The 19,412-nt window shown below is 42.5% G+C and overlaps 1 protein-coding gene and 1 long non-coding RNA gene across 5 annotated transcripts in view; one reads left to right on the top strand and one right to left on the bottom strand.

The window, feature by feature from the left end:
- Positions 1 to 285: 285 nt before the first annotated feature.
- On the bottom strand, positions 286 to 14,068 carry PHYH (phytanoyl-CoA 2-hydroxylase). Of its 3 annotated transcripts, XM_016134417.2 has the most exons (9): positions 13,813 to 14,068; positions 11,181 to 11,238; positions 10,057 to 10,167; positions 9,277 to 9,445; positions 6,866 to 6,947; positions 5,036 to 5,217; positions 3,135 to 3,284; positions 2,427 to 2,558; positions 286 to 616 (listed from the first exon to the last, which is right to left on the bottom strand). In XM_016134417.2, exons 1-9 carry the CDS (start codon positions 14,012 to 14,014, stop codon positions 563 to 565), a joined length of 1,140 nt encoding a protein of 379 aa, XP_015989903.2. In that variant the 5' UTR covers positions 14,015 to 14,068; the 3' UTR covers positions 286 to 562. The 3 variants fall into 3 exon arrangements, with proteins under 3 accessions (XP_015989903.2, XP_036084073.1, XP_015989904.2); XM_036228180.1 differs by lacking the exon at positions 3,135 to 3,284 and having other exon boundaries at positions 13,813 to 14,047; XM_016134418.2 differs by lacking the exons at positions 10,057 to 10,167; positions 11,181 to 11,238; positions 13,813 to 14,068 and adding an exon at positions 9,621 to 9,995.
- An 85-nt stretch (positions 14,069 to 14,153) lies between these two features.
- LOC118608703 overlaps positions 14,154 to 19,412 on the top strand; it is a 9,615-nt gene continuing 4,356 nt past the window's right edge. The window contains exons 1-2 of one of the 2 annotated variants that reach the window (XR_004953148.1): positions 14,169 to 14,243; positions 14,463 to 14,575. This is a non-coding gene — a long non-coding RNA (uncharacterized LOC118608703). Of the gene's footprint in view, positions 14,244 to 14,462; positions 14,576 to 19,412 lie in introns of both variants that reach the window. The other variant, XR_004953149.1, reaches the window with a different exon arrangement.

Below are 19,412 nucleotides of genomic sequence, written 5' to 3'. Positions count from 1 at the left end.
ATTGGGTTAGAGAAGTCCTGGAAGGGATCCTGTGTCAGAGATTTAGGAAAATTCAGAGTAGCCACTCTTAATTTTACTCCATGATACCCTTCTTCTGCCCTTCCGTCAATCTGCCTGTATTATACATACATTGTTCTAGACTGGCAAAGAAATCGCTCATGACCTGAAATGAGTTGGCGACAGGTTTTCCAGGAGAGGCATGCAAAGCTCGCCACGCCCTCACCTTCCGAAGAATTCATTTCTGCTTGGGGAAAGAGCTACTTGAATGAAACAGATTTAACACACTTCACTTATACACCAATCGCCTTTATTAACTGTAATCCTAAATCATTTTCCTTAGAACAGTAACATTTCACTTTTATTGTTTTAACATTCATTAAAGAAAGCAACATGCTGCACTTCAAAATTACCCACATGGAATTAGTACCTCAGACATGCATTGTGATTTTGTTAACAAGTGATTGAAAAGATAATGTCATCTCATGAAGAAAACATTTTCCTTAGACGCCTTCTTTCATTTTGGTTTTCTTTAAAACCAAAAGAGTTTTAGCAAAGGGCTGTTTCACAGGTTGATCCTTTCTCCTTTCACCAGCCGTGCCTGAAATTGCCAAATATCCTGGAAATAATGCCAAACAGACATGAGTGTGCAGAACGCTTCGATTTGTCTCTTTACCCTAATATAAAGTAAATTTCCAGCATCTAACTGCTTTAAATGGTTTTTAAAAAACCTCCAAGATAGATTTTTTTCCTTCGTTGTCTGTTAGGGAATAAACCATATTCTGAGACTCCTATTAATTTACTTGTCAATATGTAACATCATGTTAAGTAATGATACTGATTAGGGCAGGGTGGTTCCCAGACTCTCAGCCCTGTTTTCGTTGGCACTCTTGATGATGACAGGTGTCACAACTCGCTGAGTGGGCTGGGCGACTTGCCTGACTCCCTTGGAGAGGTCTGCTCCTGATTAGATCACAATCATGAAAATGGTGTCATGAGCTAATAGGGTTTTTTTTTTTTTTTCCTTTGTTCTTAATAAGACAACTTAGACTTTCTAATTTCTTGTGTCTCATTTATTTTTGAGCAACCAGCAAGGTATGGTGGGAAGAAAGATTTTGGAATTCGACCTGACCCTAAGGTCTTGCTGTGACACTCATGTATCTTAGGCCAATCCTCTCGGACTCTTCACTTTCTAACCGAGAGCATGGAGCTATAAAGACTGTCCAAAGGGTTTTGGTGAAGAAAACAAGGAAATGGACATGACAGTGTTTTGGTACCTTACAAAGAACAACAAAGCAGACTTTGTACTATTGTTCTAAGTAAAGTTTATACACCGTAACATAGAGAGTAGCTAAAATAAACACTAGGGTAATTCATTTCATACAACATTGACAAACCTCAAACGTAGTGTATACATTTTTTTTTTTTCCTGCCTTAAAATTCAGCTTGTTGGATGGAAGCCCCAGCTGACAAAGTATGTGGCCTTTGTAGGTCATTTTAAGTCCTGGACAAAGGGAGAAGGACTAGATTTCCTAGGATGTGTGAATGTGAAATCGGGGCATTTTCGGATGTGGGGCACATTCACAGGTTCTAAAGGGAGAGGGGGCAAAGGACAAAGAAGGATTCTTGATCTGGGAAGGTGCTCAGAGGATGATCGCTGACAGAGTGGCAGCCTACCACTGCTACGCAGCGAGCGCTCTTCAAAGTACAGGCATGCGTTTAGGACACATCTCTGCAAATTCTTAAGTAAGCTCAGCTTCTTGCTTCAGAGGCTAACATGTATGTATCTACAAAGTACATATATTTATTTATTTGCCTTGACTGATAATTTTTCTGTTGATCCTCATCAGCATTGAATGCCCACTAGTTAAAAACAAATAATTATAAGTGATGTGTATGAGTTAGCGAAGGAGATAAAGTATTGTCTTGTGCCCCTTACTGATAAGCATTAGTGCCTTTTAATCTGTGCTACATACAAGCAGTGCCTCTCATTAAACACCCATTGCAAAGTGACAAACAAAAACAAAAACATGCTTGAGAATTGCTCTCTGGGAGTCTTACTGGATTTCCAAATGCATACTCTATCCTATACAGGTAAAGGAGGCCTGTGATCGACAGTGCAAACCTTGAGCTTGCCTCTAAGTCTGTCTTCTATTTTCTTTCCTAACTGCTTGTCCTAGAACCAGGTAGCCTGCATACCGCAGGACAGCGCACACACATCAAGAAGTAGCACCCACTCCCAGGCCACCCACAGTGAGGAAGTAAGTACACACGGAAGCCCCACTGTCATTCTTAGTGGGTCTCGGACACATCTCTGCAGCGAGCTCCCAACCTAAGCACATCATACTTTCAAATTAAATCAAGCATGAGAAGTATTAAGTGCCTGAAGAGGACAACGAGATCTTTACCATGTCATTTCATACACATACCTTTAAGTTCAAAAGGTCCATTTCGTTATTTCTACTTGCTACCTTTAACACTTCCTTCTCAAGTTTTTCTTGAGTGGTGCCCTTCACATCGATATAGTGGCAGCTGGCAGCGGCAAAATGACAGGAAATTGCCTGGGCAAAGGGAATCGATTAATATTAGGGAAAAAAAATCCTGTTCACATCAGCAACCAAGCAGTTATTTCAACATTTGATTTCTAGATTGAACGCTGTTCCCCTGTCTCCTAAACCAGTCTGTCTCTCTCTCTCTCTCTCTCTCTCTCTCTCTCTCTCTCTCTCTCTCTCTCTCTCTCTCTCTCTCTTCCCCCCTTTCCCTCTTTCCCCCTATCCCTCTCCCCTCATACCCTGCCTTCTCTTTTTTCCGCAGCTCAAGGCTACTTGAGAAATTACAAGAGGTTTTTGACTAGCTGCCATATTTACTTTCAAACGGCATCTATGAGGCAGGGAATGTAATTACATAAGTAGGAGGTCTTTAGCTTTTGAGCATTTGCTTTTTCTAAGGATCCTGAGGTCACCTGGCTTCTACTGATAGGAGCGAAAAAGCATGAGGTAGGAAAATATACTTCCTGGTAAATGAACTGGCCTAAATGCCAGTTCAGTTAAAAGTCACAAATCTTACATTTCAATGTGGTTTGACACTTATGTTTCTAACTATTCATCTTTGGAAAGTGCAGTGATGTTAATGCATACTTTCCGGAATCCTTTAGTTTGGTTGCTACCCGATCCGTGGATGAGCAAAGGGTGAAAGAAAACAGTGTCTCCCTTCTCCATCACGAGGTGTTTTAGTTCACTGTTTTTGTCGTAGTCCTGGATCCCGTGGAACAGGATGTTAACTCCTTTCTAGAACAAATGAGAGAAGCCAAGCCTGTATCTGAGGAAGCCAGCAATTCCAGACTTTATCAATGGCTCATCAGGATAAGCAAGGGTTCTCTAAACCCTTCCAAAAGAAAAAGATCAATTAGAGTCTTTAAAAAAAAAAAAATGTAAATATGCAGAAGCTTCTCAGATGTCCAGTTTTAGAAAATCACGTTTTGATATTAAAATCATGAGGCTTTTGCACCAAATGAAAAATTTGGAATTTCCACCTATCTTTCCTTACTGATTATAACTGAAGATCTAGATCACCTTTGCATTTTGCAGTTAATGCAAGAGACCACCTTTCCAGTCTGTATCCATAAACATTCTTTCCCTCACCTGGCACTTTGCATAAATCATTCTTCTAGTCCTCAGGAGAGAGAACATGCTACATTTTTCTTAGCTCAGAAACTACTCATCTCATGTCTAAAGTAAAGAACAGTAAATTAAAACATTGTGTTTGTCTGTAATTATTTCCAAAGTTAGTTATAGCTTTAGGTAATGACTATATCTTCATTAAAAAGTACAGTAAGGAGTGATTTAAAGCTGACAAGCCTTTATGGGCGGGGTGGGGGGGTGGTTTTAGGGTGGGGGCAGGGAAGCATCCCATTCCTCTCTCAGACTGTCCCAGATTCCTTTTGGGGAATGGCTGCCTTTTGCTGGACTGTGTTGGGACATTGATCGAGTGTACTGCTTTCCATACCAGGGAGGAAATGTGACCCAAGCTAAGCCTATCTGACCTCCCACTGTGGCCACTTTGAATCTGAGCAGAGGATGGAAGAGATCAGACAGTCAGCGTTAACTGCCCATACCAAGTGCCCCCACCCCCCGCCCACTCTTCCCACAGAGTGATGATGGCCACTTCTGCCCACCAGGGCTAGCCAGACTTCCACGGAGTAAGCATGACGCAGCTCTCCGAACACTCCCTTTTGCTTGCAATAAACCCCCCTCTCAACCTCATCTTGATTGACAAATCTCACAATTTCAGATTTTATATCAGAATCTAGACTCAAATTTTTTCACTTAGCATTGATCATTAGTGCAGGAAGTCTAACGGAGACAGACGTCCTTAAAGCCTTACTCTTTACTTCCTACAGAACCACATTCATCCTTCCTGTGTTAATATCTGGTGCTTTTCCCATTCTGACCATCATCATGGGGTTTCAAGACTTTATTGCCTTCTACCTAAAACACTAAGTCTCCTCGCCAGTCTCTCGGCCTCTGGACTCCTACACCTCCAATACATCCTGTGCCACGCCCCAAGGTTATCATTCTTGAACTAGTCTGAGCTTAAAAGCACTTAATAGTCCCCCAGCATCAACAGCCACACAACGGAATGCTGCTCAGTCTTCTCCAGAGCCCCTGCTGGTCTCTCCAGCTGGAAGGAGACGATCCCTCTCTTCTTCACCCCCAGAGCCATACATCAGTCTGGAAGATTTACTTGGTGTCCGGCATGCACAGCTGGTCTTGCAGTGTTTACGTCTCGCGTCTGTAGTTAGGCTTTATAATCTCCAATCCAAAGTTCCCCACATTGGTTAGCTTACGATCCCTTGTCAAACATGCGAAAATGATGTTATCTGACATCCCTGAATTTTCCCTGATCCTAGTTCCAAATCCAAGAACAACTATTTGCTATGAAAGGAAGTGCTCTCATTGGTATAGCTCGTTATGTATACTGGTGGGAAATCCAAACACTAAAAGATTCTGATTGAGACTCAGCTCTTAGGCATACGTACCTCCCACTGGGGATAGTCATGCGGCTTCAGGGTACCTTTGTGTGTGCCTGGGAGCACAGCCAGACAGCCATTGTTCCGATCCATGTGCTCCATGGCCGTCCAAGCACAAACGATGTAATCGCTGGGCCTGAACGGGAAATAGTGCAAGTCCTGGTGCAGGGGATGACGGGATGTCTTCCTGCCTGAAATGGGACCTGCTTTTAAAGGACGCTCAAGTCTCAGAATTCTCCTCCTCTGCCTGAAAAATCAGAATAGTAACCTAGTCCTACTAAAACCAAACCCAACAAATGAAACACTCTAGAAAATCAGCCTCCGATTGAAGTATCAGATCAACATGGTGACTCCAGATCCTAGACCTCCTTCTGGGTTTCTGGTGGCTGAGTACTTACACACACTATTTTCTGGCAAGTCATAAATATGTCATTATCTCTGTTGTGCTTTATTCTTTTCTAACTCTGGTTTGGGCGCAGAGCCTAGTGGTCCAAAAAACAAGTTTGATTAATTACACTGAAGACGGTAGTCAATTTTGAGGTCCCTTCGTAATCTGCTGAGTGGCTATTGCAAAAAAAATAATAATTAATTAATTAATTAACTGCCTAAATAGATAAAAGCCCTTTAAGAGGTTTTTCCACAAAACTAGAAACACTTGGCATACAGTTGCTGTGTAAAATCAAAGATACGACGACCACGTTTACATTTTTCCCTGGTTTTGCTCCCTGAATTTGATTCCCCAGGCCGCCTGACCTCTCCAGGCAAGACACACAGGCAGAGAAGGACTTGGTATTGTCCATCTGCGGGCGGTCACATGAACCGCTCCTGGCCATTGGGAGGAAGAAGAGGTGAAAATGCCTCTGCTGGCCGATTTACTACTGCTGGTGTGCAGACTGTCAGCAAGGCCCAACAGCCATTTGCATGACAGTCTCTGAGGATGGCTAATAAAATCCAAATTCCTGACTTCTACCTTCCGAATCAGTTTCTCCTTCTCTGGAAGTGAGGTTTTTAGGAGCTACATTTCAGCAAGCACAAGAAATTTTAGGAACAATTGTAGCATGTGACTTACAAAATTAGTTTCAATCTTGTTAGTAATAATAATAATGTCTTCAGATCGGGAAGGCAGAATTCACACTATCACAGGTGAGGATGGGTAGCAAAACTTAGAGACGTTGAATAACAGAAGCCTATGTTATATAAACTCTTGTATTTTTTAAATTGCATTTTTAAAAAGCCAGTCATCTGAAAATCCAGCAATAACCCTACAGTTAACACCTGAAATCACTATTTTACTTCAATTCTGTTATGATGTAAGCTATTTTGACTTAAAGTACTATTTTAAAATTCAACTGAGTAAATGTAAAGATCTCACCGGCTTTAGTCAGTGATTTGCGAATCGCAGCATCTCATCTAACACACAGAATGGGTTCTGAAGAGCTAACCAAAATGGAAGGCTCTTGTAGGCAGATGGTGGAAGGAAGAGGAAGTTGGCAAAGAGGACCATTTCAGGCACGACCACCCTCCTTTGAGGCAAGGAAGGGGGTCTGTCAGGCAGGGCACCTCATGAGTGCTGACCGGGCACTTCCAGACTGATTGGTTAAGACTATTCCGGGGAGAAACTGAAACTGTAAGTAGGTATCGAGCTTCAGTCTCGTGACAGGCTTAGCACAAGTGACTCCATTTAGGGCCTGTTCTCTTTTTCAACAGTACACATTCATTTATGCACAGTGTAGCAGTTATACACTATAACTGCTGTTGTTAGAACAGAAATCTTCTGAATGTTAATTAAACTTTTTTTTTTTTTTTTTTTATTCTCCTTAACAAATAAGAGCCCTTTACCTGCATCTGGAGGTTTGTTTATCACCATTGTGTGCATGGCCATAATGTTGGGTCCAATGAAGCACTCTACATATTTCAGAATCTAAGGGAAAAGGGGAAAAAAAAATAATCATGGAAATTCAGAAGTACAGGCAAGTGGTACAAACAATGATTATCCTTATGAGAGTCAAAATGGTGATAGTTTAAAAAAACAATTTGTATTTCACAGTGCAAACAAAGCACAAAAGTCAGCACCCGGAAATCACTGGCAATCCAGAACCTATGAAGCGAACGGGTTTTTGGAGTCAGCTGGAAACCTAACAACTTGTTCTACGAGAGAGGGAGACGTCTCTGGCGAGAAGTTCACTGGGAAGAACAGGAATGACTTTCGTTCTGTAGGAGCTGTGGATCATTACGCAGTGAGAGCCTGGCTTCTCTTTCTTCACCAAGACTGTTCACAGGAAGGGACCATAAAAGGTCCCAATCCACTTGCCGCTGTCATGGGTAGCTCAGAGCAAGGGAGAACAGCAGCTAGAAGACACTTTGCAATCTGCGGCCACCCACTCGACAACTCTTCACTGAGTTCTACAAACCAGGCGGAGCGACAGGAAATGGAGACACGCCAGTGAGCAGGAATAGGCAGGTCCCTGCCCTGACGTCGTCTGCAGTCTGGTGGAAAGAAATACGTTACACAGTGACAATGAGTGTGTGGTCGAGACACAGGCTACGAAGCAGCAGCCGCAATGAGAGCGTGTGACAGGGAGGGCGGAATTGGTCCCGGGCTCTGGCAGCCTGGGTGCTGTCGACATCGGATGCCTGCTACCTGCCAGAGACGGTATGCATCGGCCACATAGTGACCCCTGAACATTAACGCCCTTCCCCTCCGTTAACTGAATGTCCCACATGAATAAGCCTGAGGTTAATAAGTTGCCCAAGTTGGCAGAGCCAGTTAAGTGAAAGAGCGGATATTCAAACTCTAATTCGATTTGATAAGGAATATTGTCAATTTGCATTTGTGTATTTTTTATAAAGCCTGTCATTTTTTTTTTTTTAGTTTTCACTTAGACCAGTATTTTGTAAACCTCAGTCATTCAAGAGCCATCCTCGCCATTTCTGCTATACCTCACATTATTACCCAATATAGTTAGCTAATAATTTATTTAACTCACTTCTTTTACATGCCTGATTGATAATATTCTTAAAATCATGGGTTAGATGTGCTGGTTATTTTCCCTAATACATGTTAAAATAATGAATACCTCCTAAAGATCATGACACGAACCACCAGATACACGGTTCATACTTGAGTGAAACAGAAGATCTGAAAATCCTGATAATGCTTCATTTACCACAAGCTGTGTAACCTCGAGCCTTTCCTCCTTGGTCTCCAGAAAACATCCATGTCCATAACGAGACTGGAGGGGGGGTTGAATGGGTGGCTCAGGGGGGGCCGCTTTCCCTCTGGTCCCCAGCAAGGGGCTGAACATCATAGCTGGCTCCGTGCACTGTCTTTCTTCGGGAGTCAAATTCCCTAACAGCGCTGAGGGTTGTCATTTATAATAAGCACTGTATGTGGTGTCTCCTTTAAAACCATTCCAACGAACGGTTCGTGAACTGTGGCAAGTTATGCAATGGAACACTTGTGGCACTTTTAAACCTATGAAGTAGATTCACAGACACCATGGAAATATGCCTGAGATCTCTGAGAGGAAGAAGCACGGTGCCAACTAGTATTTTCTCATGTCACGACGTGGGGGTGTGCAAACGCGCCTGCATATACACAAAATAATTCCAGACGCATACACAAAAAAGCCAAGAAGTGAGTGGGGCGGAGGGTGGGACACTTTGCTCCTCATTTTATGCTCCTCTGGACTGCTTAGATAATTTCATAAATGTCATTTACTCTTAAAGAAGAACAATTTCAACAGAAACTAGTTTAGGAACAAACGGCTCCACTGGCCAGATTCATAAAACGAAAAGAAAAAAAAAGGAAATGGATTTCCAAGTGACTAGCCTCAGCAACTTCACCCTGTCTATCCCGCTGTATCAAGTGTGAGAAGGTCTCTCTCTCTTTCACACAGAATTCCTGCCCTTCTCAACCAAACTAGCAAACTGTAGAGTGGGGGTGCCTTGAGATGGGCACTGCTGACATTTGGGGTGGGGTCATTATTTGGGGGGAGGCGGCTATTCTGTGCATGACAGGATCCCGGGGGCCCCCTAGCATCATCCCTGGCCTCTACCCATTGGGAGCCAACAGCATACCATCCCTCCTTGTCCATGTGTGACAAGCAAGCATGTCTCCAGGCACTGCAAATGCCACCTCCCATTGAGAAACACTGCTCTAGGGCCACAGCAGAAAGGTGCCGGGTAAAGCAGATGGCAGAGGCAAGCATGCAGAAGCTTAAATAGGAAAAAAAACGCAGGCTTCGAACCTCAGGCAGAGTGCAGTATCTGAAGAGTTCTTTGTCTTCCTGGAAATTCTGGATCTTGGTAACCGTTTTTTCACTTAGGTTATATTCTGATTTTTTAATGGCCACATCTCTCATTATCATTAATCCAGGGGGTTTCGCCTCACTTCTGCAGATTCTTTCAAAGGCGTTCCTAAGAAATTAAATTGGCAAATGATGTCATTACCACTGGCTCCAAGCACTTACCTGGCCCTGTTCTGGGAGATTTGCAGATTTGGGAGTATCCTCTGCACTAAGTTGGCCTCAAGCCCAGATTTGAATAGTTCTGATAGGAAGGAGGAGAAAATGGCCAACTCAGAAGTCCTCACCTCCTAACCATGCATCTGGAATCCACTCCCAGAGTTCAGATATTCCTTAGCTCAGCAACCACTTGGGAAATAGATGTGATTTGGTTACATCTGAAGAATAACAGCAGATACTCATGATGTGCCAGGCCCCTTCCGGAGTCTATTCTGTCTTTGACTCTAGTCCTGCCAACAACTCAAGGGTGTAAGTGCTATTATTGTACCCAGTTTACAGACATGGAGACGGAAGCCCGACAAGATGAAGCGTATTTCCGCGGGACACCCAGCACAGAGTGGCAGAGCTGAGCGGAGAGCCAGCCGGTCTGGCTCCAGAGCTCGTGCTCCCCCCCCCGACTGCGTCCTAAGAAGCCAAGTCACTGAGCAACGTCTGCTCTCAACACATTCCCATCACACACGTGTAGCACAGATTTCTGTGAAATAACGAACAGTGTGACCGTACCGGAAGCATGCGATGTCCGCATCCGATACCAAATTTTTAATGACAAGAAACCCATTATCTTCATAAAATCTTCTCTGTTCTAGGCTTAGAACATTATTATCCTGGGTATACCTAACGGAGAAAAATCACAAATAAGTCCAATTTCAAATCAAACCTAACAATATGTATCAAGAACCCAAGAAAAGTTCATACCCTTCCACCCAGCATTTCTACTTTGAAGACTTTAAAGAAACAATCTGAAAAAATTTTCAAAGCTTTAACTCCAAAACATCAACCACTGTCACCAAGAAATGGAAGACTAATTTATTAATTATATCTTCTCGATGGGACATGACTCAGGGATTAAAAATGAAGAGCATATAATAGCATGGAAAATGCTTATAATAAAATATGATTATAATTTATAAAACTAAGACATTATTTGTAAAAAAAAAAAAGCTGCAAAGAAATACAACAAAGAAATTTTTAACGGTGAAGAAAAAATGTTTAACAAAAAAAAATGTTAAAAATTAACATTTAGTAATGGAATTATGGATGATTTTTAAAAATTCCTTCTATTTCTCCAATTTTAAAATGTTCTGTAATGAATATGTATGGTTTTTCAGATGGGGAACAAAGTCAATAGATTTTATACATTTAATTGTCTAATTCATGAACTCTCCAAAGAAATCAAAATAACAACATCCAAATAAGTGTACACGCAAACTCAAATCCCCCAGTTCATTTCCCTAGTTGAGATTGTGGCTATATGAGAGTATTCCTTGGAGGTCAAATGTCTTCTCTTTCTAAGATAATTTAAGACAAACCAAAGACACTAGCCGACATATCAATATGACTACACGACAGGTGAATTTATATGAGACATACCTTGCCTGAATTTTAAAAACCAGACTGAGCCTTTTCTGATACTTTCTCTCCCTTCTGAACATACGAACATAAAATTAAAGTCAGGGTCTTCAAAATTTTTCCACAGTTGTTCTAATTAGGACAAGTCCTTGAAGTGGAGGCTTTGCATAATGAATTCTTAACAAGCGACATGATACATCGTGTTTTATATCCTAGTTACCATTAGAAAAGCTTTTATATACACTGTATGGTTAAAAATTAAAATTAGATTTACTTACTGGAATTGTTTTGGCTGGATAGTGGCAGGAGACATAGCCTCTGAAGTGGGCGAGCCATCTAGGATGTGAATTAAGGCCAAAAAAGTAAGATGAAGGAGTCAGCCTTTTCTAGAAACAGCAGTCTGCCCTGAATTAGGTCTCACAAGGGAGGACTAGTCTTAAATAGACACCATGCACAATGGTGCACACACAGCCTGACAGTTTGCCTACCGCTGCTTACTGTACATCAGTTCATTTGCACAGAGCCATATAAGCCATATAACGGGGAGCTCAAGAACTTTATTATAGATCTTGCCCATCAGAGCAGGAAATCTAGCCTTAGGGGGCTGTCACTGGTCCAAGGTCACCCAGCAGAAAATGGCTAAGTCAAGACTTGACCCACTCTCTTTGTAGCTTTTATCTATTTTATTTCATATAACTATTCCTTCTACTAAACTGCTGAATGAATGAAAATTGAGGTTCAATCCTAGAAGGAAGGAGAAACATGTACTATTCAAAAGAGGTATTTAATTTAGTGAGAGTCCAGTCCAAAATATTAGAGATGGTTTGGCTGGTCATTTTTAAAAACGTATAAGATATACAATGACTCCAAGAAAAGTATTATCGACACAGAAGAAGACAATTTTAAATAAAGAACTAGTTTTCTTTTTTCTCCAGTAACCACAGATGGACATAGTAGCTATTGTTTCTTCTCGTCCTTCTCTTTTTTCATTGTATCTTTAGCTTAAAGAGTTATTTTCAAAATGCCACTTTTTGTGAACATGTTACTTTTAAATGATGTCTTTATATAACTTCGAACAATGTAATACTTAAAAATAACAGCAGGCTAGGAGCCAGAATTACTAGCCACTATCTGTTTTCCATATGGCAGAGAAGTTAATGACTTTTGCCAACTATTCTCAGAAAAATGTGGTTGCCAAGACAGTTCAGATGTCAGCATTCTAGTTCAAAGTTATTTTCACCTGTCTCCTACTCCTGCATTGGTTTTTTTGTTGCTGTTGTCCTCATGTGTTTTTGTTTTTAATGATGTGGAAATGGTTATTATATCAAGTTAATAAGCATTTACTATGTTTACTATATAAAGTTAGTACATGTTTACTATATAAAGTCAATAAACATGAAAAAGTCGATACAGAAAACTGTACATACAGTATGGTCCTAATGATATAATTATGTAAATGCATAGGAAGGAAACACCAGAAAGTTTACAAACAATAGATCTATGAATGGTAGAATTATGGGTCATATTTATTTCCTCCTTTAGGCTTATCTGTATTTAAAAACTGCACTGTTTTATACTTCAAAAATTATTACTTATTCCAGAATCCACATTTCTTTAGAACGAGTTGAGAAGAAATGGCCACAAATTTTCCAGTAGTCTACTGACTTGTAAATCTTACACACATGCACTGAAGATCTCAGCTGAGCTGTCGCCAGGGCCGCTCGCCTCATCTATTTAAACTGAGATCATTAAAATGGAAACTTCAGTGCCTGAGCTGCACTAGTCATATTCCAAGTGCTCAGTAGCTCCATGTGGCTAGTGACTACCCTGTTGGACAGAAAGTTGTATGGGACAGTACATAGGTCTTAGGTGTTAAGAAGAACTTAAATTTCTTTAAATCATTTATCTCCATTTTTATGCTTTAACTACACATTTTCAAGGGGAGTAGTTGTCCAAAAAATAATCATATATATGGATATATAAAAATGGACCACAGCGATTTATTTGTTGTTGTTAGTTGCCCTGCTGCTTAGGGCATTTGAGCACACATTTTAATTTTACTCTAGTTAACCCTGCGCAGTATTTTCAGCTTCACACTTAACTATTCAGAGTCCGATATCCACCGTGATGTTTTAACAGCCTAGGCGTCTGCAGTAATGTTTTTTAAAATGTCGGAATTTAAGAAATAACGTGCGTGTTACTAATTTGTGTAAACCATCTCTGTGTGGTGGAAGATGAATGTCACAAAGTTGTTTGGAAAAAAAAAACAAACAGGAAATACAGACGAAAACACGCAGCTCTGACCTTGACGCCATTAGAACAAGAATTAGCAGGATCAGAATGCCTCATCTGAAAAGCAGCCGGAGGCTGCACTGGGACAGCAATAGTTAAAGTAAAAGAAACAGCTGGAGCGGTCGTCTCAGGAGAGATTTCGGAATACTAAGTAAACTCAGCCGGACAGTGGCGAATCGGGTCGCTTTGGGGAACAAGCTCAGAGTTCTGCAGCGAACTTTGCAAAGAGCGCGCTGGCAGCGAACACGTAATCTGAGCAGCAGGAAACATTCTCTAATTTGATGTACGTGTGTCATGCGCTGTAGCGGCACCTTTCTGGACCCTACGCCGGCAGGGCACCGAGTCTTCTTCCAGGGCACGGCATGAACCCCTGGGGGCCGCCGCCCCGAGCTCCTCGGAGCAGGAGCAGACGAGGGCGCGGGCGGGGCGCCTGCGGGCTGTGCGCCCCGCGCCCCTGCTCGGCCCGCCCGCCGCGGCTCGCGCAGTTGCCGAGCGCAGGGCCCTCCGTGCCGAGCGGGCAGAGAGCGGCCTGAGCGGGCGGGCGCTGGAGTGAGGCCACATCGCCCGCGACGGCCAGCACCCGGGCCTGGGGATGCGCCACCTCCCCGTGTCACTTACCGTCCCCGGCGCCCGCCGGGGCTGCCAGCGCCCCGGAGCCGGCGCGGGGAAGGGGGAGCGGGGAGCACCCCGGAGGCCTGGAGGCCACCTCCCTTCCCTCGCGAGCCCCAGGCGGCCCAGGGGATACGACGTCCAAGGGCATTCTGTGGTTGAGGTGGCCCAGCACGACGCTCAGGCGGTGGTCACCGCGCCCCTTCTCCATGGTGACCGCTGGGAGCCCCGGAGCACCCGGACCTCCGCCCCTTAAATCTCTGCGAGCAGCGCGGCCTGCAGAGGGCCCATGGGCAGTGGGCGGAGCCGGGCCGACCCTTCACCTTGAGGGCACAGGGAGGCCACCGCGTGGTAGGGTCGCCAGGGCGAAATTGAATCAGGATGCAGCCCACGTTCTTAACTGCGAGACTTTCCACTGAGCTGCTGAAAGAAATGACAAGGTAACCACTGTACAGCTTTGGAAGCGACATGTGCTGTTATTCAAGAGAGGCGTTTAAGTTAGGGGAAGTCCGGTCCGAAATATTAGAAACCATTTGGCTAGCCGGTAAAAAGAAGAAAGAAAAGGAAGGAAGGGAGGGAGGGAGGGAATGAAATGTCTGGTCCACGCAGCCAAATATAATTTTAAAGAACTAGAATTTTATTTTATTTTATTTTGACAGTTTGATGATTTGTGTGAACACATCGCTACCATCAGGGCCATAAACATCCATGAAAAGAAACCTCTCAAAGCTGCCTCTCACACTTTATCATCTTGTTGTTGTTGTTGTTTATGGTAAGAACACATAACAAAATCTACTCTCGTACCACAGTTTAACTTATACAATGCAGTATTGTTGGCTGTAAAAACAATAATTTTCCCTTAGATGAAGAGGTAATTTGATGGATGTTACTAGTTTTTTAAAATAGCAATTTGGATCTTTAGTAATTACGTTAAAATAAAAATGTTTTTAGAACTATTAAAACAGAACATTAATGGAATGTAAACATTACCAGAATAATCATTTCTTTCTCCCAAGTTTGGTATTTATTTCTTATTAAAGTGTGCTTGGTGTACCTAACTAATTAAAGTAATCTTGAAAACAAATGTTGAAACACCAGTTTCCAAAATCATCTAAGAAATAGTTTCCCCCAAATATATAAGAAGTTAAAGAAAATGAGTTTTTAATAATAGGCACATTTGAGCAGCTAAGAAAAAAAGAGTATGACCGAAGAAAACCTTGGATTAAATTGTTCAAATGCTGTGCACACTTAAGAAGATGTCATTGTGTGGGTGAGAAACTAACCAACTTCAGATTCAAAAATGCCGTTCCCCACCTCACCACACCTCCCAAAAAAGTACCATTCCCTTCTGAGAAGGATAGATATAACTGTAGGCCAGGTGCTTTGGTAGCAAGTTTTAAAGTTTATTTAATCCAAGTTTGATCAAAGTTTGATTAAAGTTTATTTAATCCAGGTTTGATCAAATTTAAGACCCACGGAGCCAATTGAGATGAATTGTGAGCCTTTAGTAGCTGACCAGCGACTGACTCTACCACGCAGGGTTAGAGGAGGTCAGCCCCGAGCTCCCAAAAGAGGCAGTTTATATAGCCACCAGCAGCACATCCCTGAGCAGATCACCACACCCTGGTTAACAGTTGACCATTAACATATCCTTGATCAGATTACTCTGGTGAACAGCATTTCCTTGATCAGATTACCACACCCTGATTAACAGAATCAGAAGTAAATACTTAATGCTGGCTTATTAGAAAATGGTCAACCCATAACACAAGCGAACCAAGCACACTTGCCATCTGCCTGCGGCTCTGCCCATTCTCAGCTTTCTTCGGCTTTAGGACTGCTCTCCCCTGTACATTAACTCCCATCGCTTGTCTGGACTGTTCCCCAGCCTCATGCCAGAGAGTCTCCTCTCCGCCTTGGCTGGGTATTTCCACCTGTCGACATGCAAATATGCTCTTTTCCCCCCTGTCTTATAAGAGGCCCCTGTTGACCCCGCTCTTAGTTATCACACATATCTCCGTTCTCGTGCAGCAGAACTTGAAAAAAATTGTATGAATGCACCGTCTCCATTTTTTTCTCTTCTCATTTTCTTTGGAAACCAGTCGATCGTTTACCCTCGTCATTTCACTGAAACTGCTTTTGTCAAGTTCTTCAGCAATTAATTACCGCGTCCAGCCTCCAAGGGGCCATTCTCATTTCTAAACTTACTGGACCCAGTGAAACACTGAAGTTACCTCACTCCCTGCTCCTTCTCAGCCTGCTTGGCGGGGGCTTTCTCATTGCCCAGGCTTCTAATTGAGCCCTTTCCCCTCCCTTTCTGTAAGCGCTAATTCTCTCAGTAATCTGCTTCATCTCATCCTCACCCCTGGGTGCTGGGCCAGGTGAAATCCTGTGTTTTCCCAGCTGTGTGGGGGAGGGGGAGGAGAACAGTGGCATTGGGTGTTGTCCCTCAGTTCTTGGTGGAGATTTAGTAACAGTAAGATTTATTGAAAGTACAATTTAGAAGGAGCCTGGCCACGCCAGGGAAGCCTGCAGCCCTGTGGAATTTGAGAGGTAAAGAGAGGAGACAGTACGCCCCAGAGGGAGGAGCGGAGCTCCAGGTGGGCGGGCTGTAAAGATGCAGAAATGGGAAGGTCTGTTTGGATTTGGGCTGTGATGGGAGGTCCTAGATGATCCCTATGTGAGGTCACCTTGACTGACAGTTGGCTACTATATAACCCTTTGCCTACTATGCAGGTAATTACTCAAAATTCAGTCTTATAAGTAGATTAATGAGCTTCCAGGCATAGTCATGATATTATAATGATGGTATAATGAGGCTGAAGTTATGGGCAGTACTTTCTGCGCATGCATTTGTAGCTGGTTTTGCCAGCAGCTTTTATGGCCTGCCTCTGTGCTCTAGGATTTGGGGTAAGTTATAACCCTAAAAGGGAGGTATTTGTGGGAGGTCCTCAAGGAAGGTCTTCAGAGGAGGTTTCTATGGTTACAGAGCTGTGCCTTGGCTCCTGTCACTCATGCCTAACTACCTAACATCATGACTTTAAGTTCCTTCTGTAAACTAATGATTGATTCCAAGTTTACAGCTCTGGCCTAGACTCTCCAATAAAAGCCAAACTCTGTATATCCAGCTGCCTACTTCACGTCGTCACTAGGTTTTCTAACAGACATCTTAAAATAGAAATTTCTGATCTCCTCACCCCTCTAAAAAAGATGCGTTCTCCCTCCTAACTTCTGGAAAGGGTGCATGTGACCTTAACTGGGAAGTGGTTGGGCAGGTATGATTAAGTTAAGGATCTCAAGATGAGCTCATTCTGGATTCCCTGGGTAAGGCCTAACCCCAGAGAAAAGCCTCTCCAGGAGACTTTGCCTATCACTGCCTCCTCCCATCCTGCTGAGAACTCCTACCTCTGGTATTTTGTGGTGAAGGCGGGGTAAGATGAAGGAAACAAGAAAAAGATTGGGCACGCGACCACACACACACACACACACACACACACACACACACAGTGTACTCATTATCATTTCTTAAGATCTGAATTAGAATTTCAGAATCTGTCCCATGAAAATCGCTGTCTTCTTTTATGACAATAACTTAAGGAAAACAAGATTGAGATGTTTCTAAGGACACAAATATAATTAAGCTGTATGTTGTAGCTATAAAACAAAATTTCTATGAATCACTTCCAGACAAAGAGATGCAAGCTTATTTTCTCCACGTCCTCATCCGATGTCAGCCATAATTAAAACAAATGTGAAGAACCGAGGTGATGTATGGTGCAAAGACATTGTTAATCTTTCAGCATGAACTAGAAGCTAAAAGATAGATAGATATGAATCCAGGAAAAGATGAAGAGATAAAATTACCACTTATGGAGTTGTCTAGATTGAGAAATGTCAAGAGGACTCGGGTAAATTATCTAGCATGACGTGAAGATAAGTCAACGAGCGAACCTTAGACACTCCTTGAGGATCTGATTTGTGTCGGGCTATCTGAAATCCAGGGAACAGTGGTAAGGGGAGCAGGCAGCTGGTTGTGGTAGCAGAGGGTTCGCATCTGGTTAGCAAGAGCTTAACAATCTGCTGGAGGGATTTCTTCGCAGGGAGTGTGTGTGGCCAGAGGAGGGCGACAGAGGTGGAGCCAGGGCCCCTGCTCAGGGAGCACCAGTTTCTGTCCTAAAGCTGAATTGCCCAGGAATGAAGAAAGGGACCTGTGCTCTCAGGAAATTGTGTGCTTCCGTGGCCTTTCGTGTCTCTTTCATCTTGCCATTAATCTTATTAATATGTATCTAAATATATAAGTACATATATTTAAATGGGTTGATGTTTCACCATCTAGTATAATACATATGCATGTAGGAAAGTTGAAAATATAGAATGAATTTCATGAGAAAGAATTTAAAAAAAAACTCATTTGTGCTCCTGCTCTCCAGGAGAAAACCATTGTTAAATTTCCATATATCTTTCTCCGTTTTTGTATTGTTGGAATATATACATATACATATTTTGCAGCATTGGTATCTTTTTAAACCTGATATTGTAGCATAAGCATTTTACCATCAATAAGTATTCTCTAAAAACACAATTTCCTGTAATGTAGTTACATATTTTATTTTTCTTCCCAGCTTTATGGACAAAACTGTATATATATTTAAAGTGTACAAGGGGATGGATGACTTGATACATGTATACATTGTGACATGAGCACAATCAGTTAACACATTATCATCTCTCATAGTTATCTCTCTGTGTATGTGTGTGTGCGTGTGTGTGGTGAGAATCCTTAAGATCTACTCTCAGATTTCAAATATTTTACTATTAACTACAGTCACCATGCTGTACATTAGATCTTCAGAACTTGCTCATTTTATACATGTAAGTTTGTACCCTTTGACCAACATCTGCCTGTTTCTCCCACCTCAGCCCCTGGAAACCACCATTCTACTCTCTAGAGTTACAGATAATTTTAAAAACTTGTTATTGGGGTTTTCAACCATTTGACGGTAGTCATGAGCATCGATAAGAAAACTCTGGACTTCATCCATTTTTAAGTCCTTGCTAATTAAGTAGGTTTAAAAAAAAAAAAACTTCTTTTTGGTGTTTTAATTTGCCTGTCCACTGAGGCTGAACAAGTCTTCATATATACATACACTGGTGTTGGCTTTTCTGGAAATTGCCTGTTGATTTCTGTATTAGTATAGATTAAACCGTACTGCAGCAACAAGTAAACCCTGAAATCTTAATAGCGCTACAAAATAAAAGTTAACTTTTCAGTCATGTCATAGTTAACGTGAGTTGGGCCACGGTCCTTCATGCAGTGATTCGGGGGTGCTCATGTGTTTTGTGATGCTGCCACCTTAAGCCAGTGACCCTGGAGGACACACACCAGTGAAAGGAAAGGGACGGTAACAGTGATCCCTTGACAGATCCTTCATGACTCGAGAGACCGGTGCAAAGGCCCAGCCTCTGAGAACTTGGAATCTAGTCGAAGGGTAAAACAGGGACATTCTGGAAGCTGGTGGGTCCAAGAGAAATACTGTAAACCAGGGGAGGGAAAAGCTCTCCGGATGCGTCAGTCACATCCGGAGCATCCCTGCTTGTGTATGATTTAA

Source organism: Rousettus aegyptiacus, unplaced genomic scaffold, assembly GCF_014176215.1.
Source record: "Rousettus aegyptiacus isolate mRouAeg1 unplaced genomic scaffold, mRouAeg1.p scaffold_m13_p_10, whole genome shotgun sequence".
Lineage (NCBI taxonomy): Eukaryota > Metazoa > Chordata > Mammalia > Chiroptera > Pteropodidae > Rousettus > Rousettus aegyptiacus.
Note: the sequence above shows the minus strand (reverse complement) of the source record. Positions and strands in the feature narration are given on the sequence as shown.